At 43.6% G+C, this 12411-nt stretch overlaps 1 protein-coding gene across 4 annotated transcripts in view; it reads right to left on the bottom strand.

Annotated features, from left to right (window-relative positions):
• CENPC (centromere protein C) overlaps positions 1 to 12411 on the bottom strand; it is an 89086-nt gene that overhangs the window by 43753 nt on the left and 32922 nt on the right. For 2 of the 4 annotated variants that reach the window (XM_066574293.1, XM_066574295.1), the window contains exons 11-15: positions 9333 to 9426; positions 8587 to 8753; positions 6023 to 6116; positions 3672 to 3814; positions 1119 to 1212 (exon numbers count right to left, since the gene is read on the bottom strand). In XM_066574293.1, coding sequence (XP_066430390.1) covers positions 1119 to 1212; positions 3672 to 3814; positions 6023 to 6116; positions 8587 to 8753; positions 9333 to 9426 — 592 coding nt within the window. The remainder of the gene's footprint in view (positions 1 to 1118; positions 1213 to 3671; positions 3815 to 6022; positions 6117 to 8586; positions 8754 to 9332; positions 9427 to 12411) is intronic. The other 2 variants (XM_066574294.1, XM_066574296.1) reach the window with 2 other exon arrangements.

Raw genomic sequence — 12411 nt, 5'->3', positions numbered from 1 at the left:
CCTTTACCCTGTACAAATCTCCCACCTTACCAGCACCAAAGCAACCCCAGACCATCACATTACCTCCACCATGCTTAACAGATGGCGTCAGGCATTCTTCCAGCATCTTTTCATTTGTTCTGCGTCTCACAAACGTTCTTCTTTGTGATCCAAACACCTCAAACTTGGATTCATCCGTCCACAACACTTTTTTCCAGTCTTCCTCTGTCCAATGTCTGTGTTCTTTTGGCCATCTTAATCTTTTTCTTTTATTGGCCAGTCTCAGATATGGCTTTTTCTTTGCCACTCTGCCCTGAAGCCCCAAATCCCGCAGCCGCCTCTTCACTGTAGATGTTGACACTGGTGTTTTGCGGGTACTATTTAATGAAGATGCCAGTTGGGTACCTGTGAGGCGTCTGTTTCTCAAACTAGAGACTCTAATGTGCTTATCTTCTTGCTTAGTTGTGCAACGCGGCCTCCCACTTCTTTTTCTACTCTGGTTAGAGCCTGTTTGTGCTGTCCTCTGAAGGGAGTAGTACACACCGTTGTAGGAAATCTTCAATTTCTTAGCAATTTCTCGCATGGAATAGCCTTCATTTCTAAGAACAAGAATAGACTGTCGAGTTTCAGATGAAAGTTCTCTTTTTCTGGCTATTTTGAGCGTTTAATTGACCCCACAAATGTGATGCTCCAGAAACTCAATCTGCTCACAGGAAGGTCAGTTTTGTAGCTTCTGTAACGAGCTAGACTGTTTTCAGATGTGTGAACATGATTGCACAAGGGTTCTAATCATCAATTAGCCTTCTGAGCCAATGAGCAAACACATTGTACCATTAGAACACTGGAGTGATAGTTGCTGGAAATGGGCCTCTATTCACCTTTGTAGATTTTGCACAAAAAACCAGGCATTTGCAGCTAGAATAGTCATTTACCACATTAGCAATGTATAGAGTGCATTTGTTTAAAGTTAGGACTAGTTTAAAGTTATCTTCATTGAAAAGTACAGTGCTTTTCCTTCAAAAATAAGGACATTTCAATGTGACCCCAAACTTTTGAACGGTAGTGTATATATATTTTTTTTTATTTTTATTTTATTTATTTTTAAAATACAAATTACAAGTTTGCAACATAATACAAACCTTCCAGATGGGGCGCTATTAGCGGGACGTGATTCCTTTACCTTCTCAAATTTGTTCTTCAAACTACTGGGCGCTTCCAATGAATTTGTTTTTGCTTGAAAGACATAATCAAGAAACCATATTGTAGTCAACTCTTGTAACCTCAGCCCATTTAATATACAAACCCTAAAAACAGGTTTATGGGGGGGGAATCTAAAAAGCAGATGCAGATCACTATGTATAAGGCATGCCACAAAAGCCACAAGGAATGCATACAGAAAGTATATTGGGAAATTGTAATATTTTTCATTATGTACAGAAAAGACCTTATTTTCTAAAACTGGAATGTCCTTTTAACCTTTAATGTAAAGAATTTCAGGGAGCGTGAACTTGCTGAAACAACTTCTATAGACGCCCACTCCTAGATATTAGGGTGGAGATCTGATATATGTTTCCCCACCTAAATAGAGCCGTAAGTGACTAGATGATAATGGTATGATATGTTTTAGCATCCAAATAGTTGCTTTCCACGTCTCAAATATTGAGACTGGGTAGATGTTTCAGAGTGTAGTGGAAGGTAGTGCTCAATTCTGATATATATTTATTTACAGCATATTCCGTACCTTGCACACACTCACATCTATGGCTCTCTCCAAGCCAGTATGGAGACGGTTAATCTTAGACTATACATACATGCCCTGTTAGCAGACAACAGAACAGGGTCTAACCTGTTTGATATTACGTCTAGCCAAGACCTAGGTCAATTAATATGACCAGATTAGTGCACACTCTGAGCTAAGCAACGACGCTGAGAAGGGGACAATACCCCCATAGGCTAAGTATAGATAGAACATATGTTTTAGCGCCCAAATAGTTGCTTCCCAAGTCTTATCTTGAGACTGGGTAGATGGTTCAGAGTGCAGTGGAAGGTAGTGCTCAATTCTGATATATATTTATTTAGATGCCAAACAGGCATCTAGTTTTTCTAGGAAGACTGGACTGCTAAGTCAATCAGCAGTGTCCTGCGGACAGGGGTCACCCGTGATCTGATGATTTTAGGGTTCTTCTATTCTGTCCATATGGAAGGTACCACAGGTCTCCGCAAACCAGGAGTACATCTGACCACAGTCCGAACACGCTTGTCTGCAAGACGCGACAATCTCGACTGGATGTAATCTTGTACTGTAGCGAGAGCGCACTTTGCATGTGGCTCTGGCCGCCCCTGTACATGTGTCATCCTGGACTCGGACATTGCGCCAAGGCTGCCCTTTAGACAACTGCAGGAGAGGCAACAGGGGTGCTATCGATAAGTCTCCATCCGCCACAGGACACACTAAAAATGCCACTGCAGCCCAGTGAAGATGAGGGTCTAGCAGGCCCAAAAGCCGGAACCTACAGTTACTGCCGCGGCCGAACCCGCAGCCGAAACAAACAGCTGTGTAGCGGCCCTGCTTAAATGCCCTGTACTGGTCAAACAACCATGACGAGCGGCGACCACACCAGCCGCTGTAGAAATACGTGCGGCGCTGCTGCAATACATGCGGTCATCGCAGCAAGAACACGTGGCGCCGCAGCAGTGACGACGATATATGCGGCATACAAGCGCCTACCGTAATGGCGGCAAATACATGCAGACGCTACTAAAGGAAACGGCCGATGTAATGGTGGCTAATACCAGCAACCGCGCTAAACAAGGCAACTGCCGCATGACAGCAAATCAAGAAACCGCCGCATGCGGATAGTACGCATATATTAGCAAAATAAATATCAGTACACAAGACGCAGGCGGCGCAACAAGTTCGGTCTGCACGGCGGCGGACTAACAAAATAAAACCACATACTTACCTCTTGACCGAGGTAGAGTGGCTTCCCGGCTCCAGCAGAGCTTCTCCCTACCATCGCCTGCCTTTAGGAAAAGAGGGGATGCTGGACCGCAAGAAAGGGGGTAGGGGGGGCTCTATGGCTGGCGAGTCACATCCAGGTTATGGCCTGAATGGTGCCTCCTTGTCTTCTAAGGGACCGGGCAGACAACAGAAGGTTAGCTCCATTCTGTTCGCCCTCGTTGGCGGGTTAACAAGAAGAGTACTGGCTCCCTGTTATTCCCCGTTCTTTTGGAGAAAAACGAAACATAAAAGATGAAAAAAAATAGTCTCTGTAGGGAAGACAGTCTGCCTCCTACGACACTAAGCTAAAAACTGAGCTAGCATGATGCTGCAAGGGGGGGGGGGGTGTGGCTAGTGGGAGGAGTTAACACTTTTATGCTTAGTGTCGCCACCTAGTGGCAGAAGCTATACCCCAAGGTCTTTGCTGGGTCCCCCAATGATACAGACGACTAATTTCCTCACTGCTACTGACATCTGTTCCCAATCACTCTCAAAAGTGATACCGTCAGGTTTCCTTTACCACCCAATCGATTGAAGTGCAGAATAGAATACAGGCGTTTGTGTGCATGATATGTGTTTTCTGATATATTTGAATGAGGTTGTCGCTGAGGAGACAACCTTTTTTGATTTTGTTTTCCCTTTAGTTTTAAGAGAGGTTGTCCAGTAACATTAGTTATACATGAATACATACCAGAGCTATTATTTCTCTTACTAGGAGTTGCTGTAGGTTTATCTTCCTTTGATCTAGTAGATAAAGGGGAAGCTTTTTTCATTTTAAAAGGAGACATCCATTCAGAGTTGCTTTCTTCCTCTATCACAAACTCATCTTCCAGTCTGTTTTCAAGAGAGAAATGTATAGTTAAAGGACTGCCTAAAATCTGCGGAATGACAAATCATGTACAGAGTTATCTGTAACTTACCTTTCTCTCTCTTTGGTTTTCGGCCAGGAAAAAAATATCAGCAACTTAAAGGGGTTGTCCCGCGCCGAAACGGGTTTTTTTTTTTTTCAATAGCCCCCCCGTTCGGCGCGAGACAAACCCGATGTAGGAATAAAAAAAAAAAAAACGGCCAGTACTTACCCGAATCCCCGCGCTCCGGCGACTTCTTACTTACCTAAGTAAGATGGCCACCGGGATCTTCACCCACGGTGCACCATGCGGTGCACCGTGCTGTCCATTGCCGATTCCAGCCTCCTGATTGGCTGGAATCGGCACACGTGACGGGGCGGAGCTACGAGGAGCCGCTCTCCGGCACGAGCGGCCCCATTCAGAAAGGAAGAAGACCGGACTGCGCAAGCGCGTCTAATCGGGCGATTAGACGCTGAAATTAGACGGCACCATGGAGACGGGGACGCCAGCAACGGAACAGGTAAGTGAATAACTTCTGTATGGCTCATAATTAATGCACAATGTACATTACAAAGTGCATTAATATGGCCATACAGAAGTGTATACCCCCACTTTGTTTCGCGGGACAACCCCTTTAATCATACCAACTTAAGCCCCCTACAGTTTAGGACGGGCTCTGTTCGTTCCGCAGGAATGGTTTTGGACGAATGGAGCTTGTTCTGCTGCAGACAGCTGTAGCTCCGGTTTTATCAGTGCTGCAGACATGCTTGTGATCTAATTTTACAGCCAAGATTCTCAGCTCATCCCTAACACTGACAGAATCAGAACTGCAGTCATCTGAAGTGGGGTCAGAAATACTGAAATTAAAGTGTGACTGTAGAGCGGAGAAAGGGGAGTATTGGGGCACAGCGAGACAGGAGCAGAGAACAAAACATTCTCCTACCGGTCACAGCGGAAGAGTGACAAGGACCTCTGTTCATCCACACCCCTATCAATCACAGAGCATATTTTGACTGAAACTGAAAAGATTAAAGGCCTCTGAACAGACGGCAGTCATCAGAACCCGACAACTTCGGCAGGACATGGGGATTGTCGCATGCACATGAAGGCCTCCCCAACTTTTCCACAACAGATGATGTCAGGGTAAAGAAGGGTCCTGGACAAGGAATTTCAAAACATCTGAGCATTTTGTCTTCATGGAGATGACCAACAAGCTGTCTGGGGCTTTCTACACTGCCCCAAAGGGCTGAACAGTGTGTTCATGAGTTCGGTAAGTAAAGAAAAACAGCTGTTGGCTCAAACGGACAGCTATTGAAGCTGTATGGGCACCCTCATAATGTAAAGGGGTTGTTTTTGATTACAACGGAGTCTTTGACCCTCTCACCTTCTCAAAGTTCCGTAATTTCAATTTTTTAAAAGGAGTTATTTACCTATACTGCTAAAACCGTATAATATACATATAAATATATATATATATATATATATATATATATACACATACACACACACACATATATATATTATATATACATACATATGCACATACATACACACATTTTTTAATACTATACGGTTTTAGCAATATACATTTCTAAAACTGTATATTATTAAAAATATATGTGTGTGTATATATATATATATATATATATATATATATATATATGTGTGTGTATATATTATACAGTTTTAGCAATATATATCTGCTAAAACCGTATATTATAAAAAATAAAAATTATATATCACATACATATAAATACATACATACATACACACACACAGTATATACTCGAGTATAAGCCTACTTTTTCAGCCGACTCACCTCGCAGCCACGATGGTCTCCCCAGTGGTTCGGCAAGCTGCTCTGTAATCCTCTCCGCTGTCATCTCTCTCTGCTAAACGGGGCTCTGAATTCCCCCGCCATCAGCAAATAAGCACCGTGATTGGATCGAGCGTCAGCCAATCACAGCCGGCGCTCGATCATTCACAGCCAGTAAATGACATCACCTTTTTTTTTTTTTTTTTACCTAGTCTAGCTAGGCTTATACTCGAGGCACCCAATTTTCCCATTTTCGTTGTGGTAAAATTAGGTGTCTCGGCTCAGACTCAGGTCGGCTTATGCTCAAGTATATAAGAGATAAAATATATATATTTTTTTTTTTTAATACAAATTACAAGTTTGCAACATAATACAAACCTTCCAGATGGGGCGCTATTAGCGGGAGGTGATTCCTTTACCTTCTCAAGTTTGTTCTTCAAACTACTGGGCGCTTCCAATGAATTTGTTTTTGCTTGAAAGACATAATCAAGAAACCATATTGTAGTCAACTCTTGTAACCTCAGCCCATTTAATATACAAACCCTAAAAACAGGTTTATGGGGGGGGGGGGGGGGGGGGGAGGGAATCTAAAAAGCAGATGCAGATCACTATGTAAAAGGCATGCCACAAAAGCCACAAGGAATGCATACAGAAAGTATATTGGGAAATTGTAATATTTTTCATTATATACAGAATAGACCTTATTTTCTAAAACTGGAACGTCCTTTTAACCTTTAATGTAAAGAATTTCAGGGAGCGTGAACTTGCTGAAACAACTTCTATAGACGCCCACTCCTAGATATTAGGGTGGAGATCTGATATATGTTTCCCCACCTAAATAGAGCCGTAAGTGACTAGATGATAATGGAGATATGTTTTAGCGTCCAAATAGTTGCTTTCCACGTCTCAAATATTGAGACTGGGTAGACGGTTCGGAGTGCAGTGGAAGGTAGTGCTCAATTCTGATATATATTTATTTAGAGCATATTCCGTACCTTGCACACACTCACATCTATGGCTCTCTCCAAGCCAGTATGGAGACGGTTAATCTTAGACTATACATACATGCCCTGTTAGCAGACAACAGAACAGGGTCTAACCTGTTTGATATTACGTCTAGCCAAGACCTAGGTCAATCAATATGACCAGATTAGTGCACACTCTGAGCTAAGCAACCACGCTGAGAAGGGGACAATACCCCCATAGGCTAAGTATAGATAGAACATATGTTTTAGCGTCCAAATAGTTGCTTCCCAAGTCTTATCTTGAGACTGGGTAGATGGTTCAGAGTGCAGTGGAAGGTAGTGCTCAACTCTGATATATATTTATTTAGATGCCAAACAGGCATCTAGTTTTTCTAGGAAGACTGGACTGCTAAGTCAATCAGCAGTGTCCTGCGGACAGGGGTCACTCGTGATCTGATGATTTTAGGGTTCTTCTATTCTGTCCATATGGAAGGTACCACAGGTCTCCGCAAACCAGGAGTACATCTGACCACAGTCCGAACACGCTTGTCTGTAAGACGCGACAATCTCGACTGGATGTAATCTTGTACTGTAGCGAGAGCGCACTTTGCATGTGGCTCTGGCCGCCCCTGTACATGTGTCATCCTGGACTCGGACATTGCGCCAAGGCTGCCCTTTAGAAAACTGCAGGAGAGGCAACAGGGGTGCCATCGATAAGTCTCCGTCCGCCACAGGAAACACTAAAAATGCCACTGCAGCACAGTGGAGATGAGGGTTCAACAGGCCCAAAAGCCGGAACCTACAGTTACTGCCGCGGCCGAACCCGCAGCGGAAACAAACAGCTGTGTAGCGGCCCTGCTTAGATGCCCTGTACTGGTCAAACAACCATGACGAGCGGCGACCACACCAGCCGCCGTAGAAATACATGCGGCGCTGCTGCAATACATGCGGTCATCGCAGCAAGAACACGTGGCGCCGCAGCAGTGACGACGATATATGCGGCATACAAGCGCCTACCGTAATAGCGGCAAATACATGCAGACGCTACTAAAGGAAACGGCCGACGTAATGGCGGCTAATACCAGCAACGGCGCTAAACAAGGCAACTGCCGCATGACAGCAAATCAAGAAACCGCCGCATGCTGATAGTACGCATATATTAGCAAAATAAATATCAGTACACAAGACGCAGGCGGCGCAACAAGTTCGGTCTGCACGGCGGCGGACTAACAAAATAAAACCACATACTTACCTCTTGACCGAGGTAGGGTGGCTTCCCGGCTCCAGCAGAGCTTCTCCCTACCATCGCCTGCCTTTAGGAAAAGAGGGGATGCTGGACCGCAAGAAAGGGGGAAGGGGGGGCTTTATGGCTGGCGAGTCACATCCAGGTTATGGCCTGAATGGTGCCTCCTTGTCTTCTAAGGGACCGGAGCAGACAACAGAAGGTTAGCTCCATTCTGTTCGCCCTCGTCGGCGGGTTAACAAGAAGAGTACTGGCTCCGTGTTATTCCCTGTTCTTTTGGAGAAAAACGAAACATAAAAGATGAAAAAAAATAGTCTCTGTAGGGAAGACAGCCTGCCTCCTACGACACTAAGCTAAAAACTGAGCTAGCATGATGCTGGCGGGGGGGGGGGTGTAGCTAGTGGGAGGAGTTAACACTTATGCTTAGTGTCGCCTCCTAGTGGCAGAAGCTATACCCCAAGGTCTTTGCTGGGTCCCCCAATGATACAGACGAGTAATTTCCTCACCGCTACCGACATCTGTTCCCAATCACTATCAAAAGTAATACCGTCAGGTTTCCTTTACCACCCAATCGATTGAAGTGCAGAATAGAATACAGGCGTTTGTGTGCATGATATATGTTTTCTGATATATTTGAATGAGGTTGTCGCTGAGGAGACAACCTTTTTTGATTTTTTTCCCCTTTAGTTTTAAGAGAGGTTGTCCAGTAACATTAGTTATACATGAATACATACCAGAGCTATTATTTCTCTTACTAGGAGTTGCTGTAGGTTTATCTTCCTTTGATCTAGTAGATAAAGGGGAAGCTTTTTTCATTTTAAAAGGAGACATCCATTCAGAGTTGCTTTCTTCCTCTATCACAAACTCATCTTCCAGTCTTCCATCTTCCAATATATATCTGCTAAAACCGTATATTATGAAAAAAAAAAAATTATATATGACATACATATAAATACATACATACATACATACAGACACACACACACAGTATATACTCGAGTATAAGCCTACTTTTTCAGCCGACTCACCTTGCAGCCACGATGGTCTCCCCAGTGGTTCGGCAAGCTGCTCTGTAATCCTCTCCGCTGTCATCTCTCTTTGCTAAACGGGGCTCTGAATTCCCCCGCCATCAGCAAATAAGCACCGCGATTGGATCGAGCGCCAGCCAATCACAGCCGGTGCTCAATCATTCACAGCCATTCAGTGAATGACATCACCTTTTTTTTTTTTGTTTTTACCTAGTCTAGCTAGGCTTATACTTGAGGCACCTAATTTTCCCCATTCTCGTTGTGGTAAAATTAGGTGTCTCGGCTCAGACTCAGGTCGGCTTATGCTCAAGTATATAAGAGATAAAATATATATATATATATATATATATATATATATATATATATATATATATATATATATATATATATATATATATATATATATTTTTTTTTTTTAAATACAAATCACAAGTTTGCAACATAATACAAACCTTCCAGATGGGGCGCTATTAGCGGGAGGCGATTCCTTTACCTTCTCAAGTTTGTTCTTCAAACTACTGGGCGCTTCCAATGAATTTGTTTTTGCTTGAAAGACATAATCAAGAAACCATATTGTAGTCAACTGTTGTAACCTCAGCCCATTTAATATACAAACCCTAAAAACAGGTTTATGGGGGGGGGGGGGGAATCTAAAAAGCAGATGCAGTTCACTATGTAAAAGGCATGCCACAAAAGCCACAAGGAATGCATACAGAAAGTATATTGGGAAATTGTAATATTTTTCATTATATACAGAATAGACCTTATTTTCTAAAACTGGAATGTCCTTTTAACCTTTAATGTAAAGAATTTCAGGGAGCGTGAACTTGCTGAAACAACTTCTATACTTTATTAAATACAGCTCAATACATCACGGCAGGGAGATGAGCAAGATCTGAAGTGAAGATCGAAACGCGTCCTTTGTGGGCACATCCCTGCCGTGAAGTATTGAGCTGTGTGTAATAAAGTATAGAAGCTAAAGAACCACCCACGCTGGGAGAATTCAAAAACAAGGTCAACCAAATTTTACCGTGGGAAAGGAGCATATATACTAAGCGCAAGGTCAGCCAAAAATACCAGGACATTTGGCTGAGATGGATACACGCCCAGAGTAACAGTGCTGGACCAAATGCATAAGTGGAGTGGTGAGCCGTGTGGGGAAGCACCAGTAAACCGAGGATCTAATAGGACATAACAAAGCATGTAATTGATATATACAGAGTTTATTAGGAAACGTAGAATAACTTACAGACTCGCTACATAATAAAATAAAGCGGTAAGGATCAACGAGATAGGATGGGAAGGGAGGGATGGGAGAGAGAGAGACCAGACAAGGGGCAAAGGATATGGCGCCGCCCCGTGCGGGTATGTAACAAAAAAATACCCCTGAACCAGTAAAAGAAAACAGCAAGAGGACAAGCAACAAAAAGACCAAAGAAGAAAACAAACAAGCAATACAAGAACTGTTACTATTGGCTACGATAAAGCACATTGTTTAATTAGAGACATTTTACCCAAAGAACTGAACACAGAGAGAGATCTTAGGGGGGGAGGGAGAGGGGGAGGGGGGAGGGAAGGGGGGGAAACCAAAGTTATGTAAGAAATGTTTTAATAATATGTAAAAGGTGAAAAAAGTTTAATAAAAAACACTTTAATTAAAAAAAAAAAAGTATAGAAGCTTTTTCAGCAAGTTCAAGCTGCCTGAAATTCTTTACATTGTTGGACAAATAGCCATCTAGATCAAATAGCCATGAACTGAGGACACTTCTACACCATACGGAGATCAATCAGTGCTAAGGAAAAATTGGAAAAGCAAAAACAAGACGTCAGATGTGGAGGTGAGCTTTGACTTTAGGTCTTTACTTTTAACCTTTAGCCACTCCGCACAAGAGAGAAACAGTGGCAGCAGGAAGAGATGTCATATACGGCCGGATTCGCATGGCCGAGCGTGATGTAGGATCAAGAAGCTCTGTCCGATATTGCGCTTGCCAACGTGCGTTTTGCATTCCAAAACTCCTTGCATCAATTCTGCGAAACTGAGATCCCCAAGTGCGTGTTCCACACGCGTTAAGAGGATTGCAAGGGTTTCCAATAGATTTCAAAAGGCAAACATCACATCGCTGGTCCCATTGAAAACAAACAATGGGCGAGAACTCCAAAAGACAGAACATGCTGTGGGAAGGAGGGGGGTCTGGAGGGGGGTCTCCCCCCCCCCCCCCCCCCCAAAAGGCCGCTCATGTGAATAACCCAATTCAAAAGAATGGAGTTCATATTCGTGCGAGTTTTGTGAGTCACACAATGCCCAAGAGTCGCACAAGATTCTCGCCCGTAAGAAAAAGTAAAGCATTCGGCATCTGTGAAAAATCCATGGCTTTTTAGAGAGTCCATCAAGTCCCAGACAGAGATACACAGCATATCTTCGTACAAGCTTCAAGCTAAGGACTCATTCACACGGGCGTATTGTCACCGCATATTACGCACGCGCATTTCCCGTGTGTAACATGCAGTGAATGGGGGCAATAAAAGTCAATGGACTTTCATTCTTCCTTTCACACCTGCATGTGGAAACTGCATATCGATATGCAGGAGAAACAAATCGCAGCATGCACTATGTCTCTGCGTATCATACGAAGCCCTTGTATAGGCTGCACATCAAACACTGTGCATACACATGCATTGTGTATGGGCAGCATCTTCTAAACAGAGCGGAGAATTAAGAAAATAAATGAACACACTGCGCATGTCTGTGATCACGTCATTCCCGGGCATGCGCATTTCTGCTCCGTGCCTAGCTAATGTCCTTATCAAAGGAGAGTTTTATATTGGGGATTATGGGTCAACCCAAAAAGTCTCCAGCTCAACGTTGGGTACGTTTTCAGAACCAGGAGGACACTGCAGACCTGACGCAGTTACTCCTGCCACTATGCAACCCCCAGAACCTCCTATAGGCATAGTCTATCATCTCTTCCCTACCATATTTAATATTAGGAATTTATCTATCCATAGGAGGTTAAACATGAAAGCCATATCTTCCCCATTGGAGCGCCTCCCGGGGAAGTATGGCAGAAATATTAAAATCGGGGTTTCCTATACATGAGCCACGCATATAATCAACCCGCCCTTGTCAGAAAAAGGTTTGCGGGGGTGTGGTTCTGAGGAAGTATTAAAAAAACAAGTGGGTTCTTTACGATTCATGGGGTGACACCGCTCGTCGGCTCATCATCTTCCTGCGATACCGCTCGCATATCAGGACTGTTGGAAACAACGTAGACTGGTATTTTCTCTCATTTTGTCCCTTTTTGTTTTATACTGTTTGTATGTTTTGTATATACTACCTCTTTTGTAGAATAAAGAGAAAACACTAGTAAAGTTTAAATAACAAAGAAAAACATCCAAGCCCGGACTATTGGACAGACTGTATTACTGCCCTAAAAAGACACGCAATTACTCAGTGGGCTCATGCCCAGGGCCGTGAAGGGCTCCACAAGCGGAATACCGCAGCGGAGTCCGTCACAGCGCCTCCCCAAAGAC

This window comes from Eleutherodactylus coqui, chromosome 7, assembly GCF_035609145.1.
Source record: "Eleutherodactylus coqui strain aEleCoq1 chromosome 7, aEleCoq1.hap1, whole genome shotgun sequence".
In the NCBI taxonomy this organism is placed as follows: domain Eukaryota; kingdom Metazoa; phylum Chordata; class Amphibia; order Anura; family Eleutherodactylidae; genus Eleutherodactylus; species Eleutherodactylus coqui.
The sequence above is the reverse complement of the archived record's forward strand: the minus strand, read 5'-3'. Positions and strand labels throughout refer to the sequence as shown.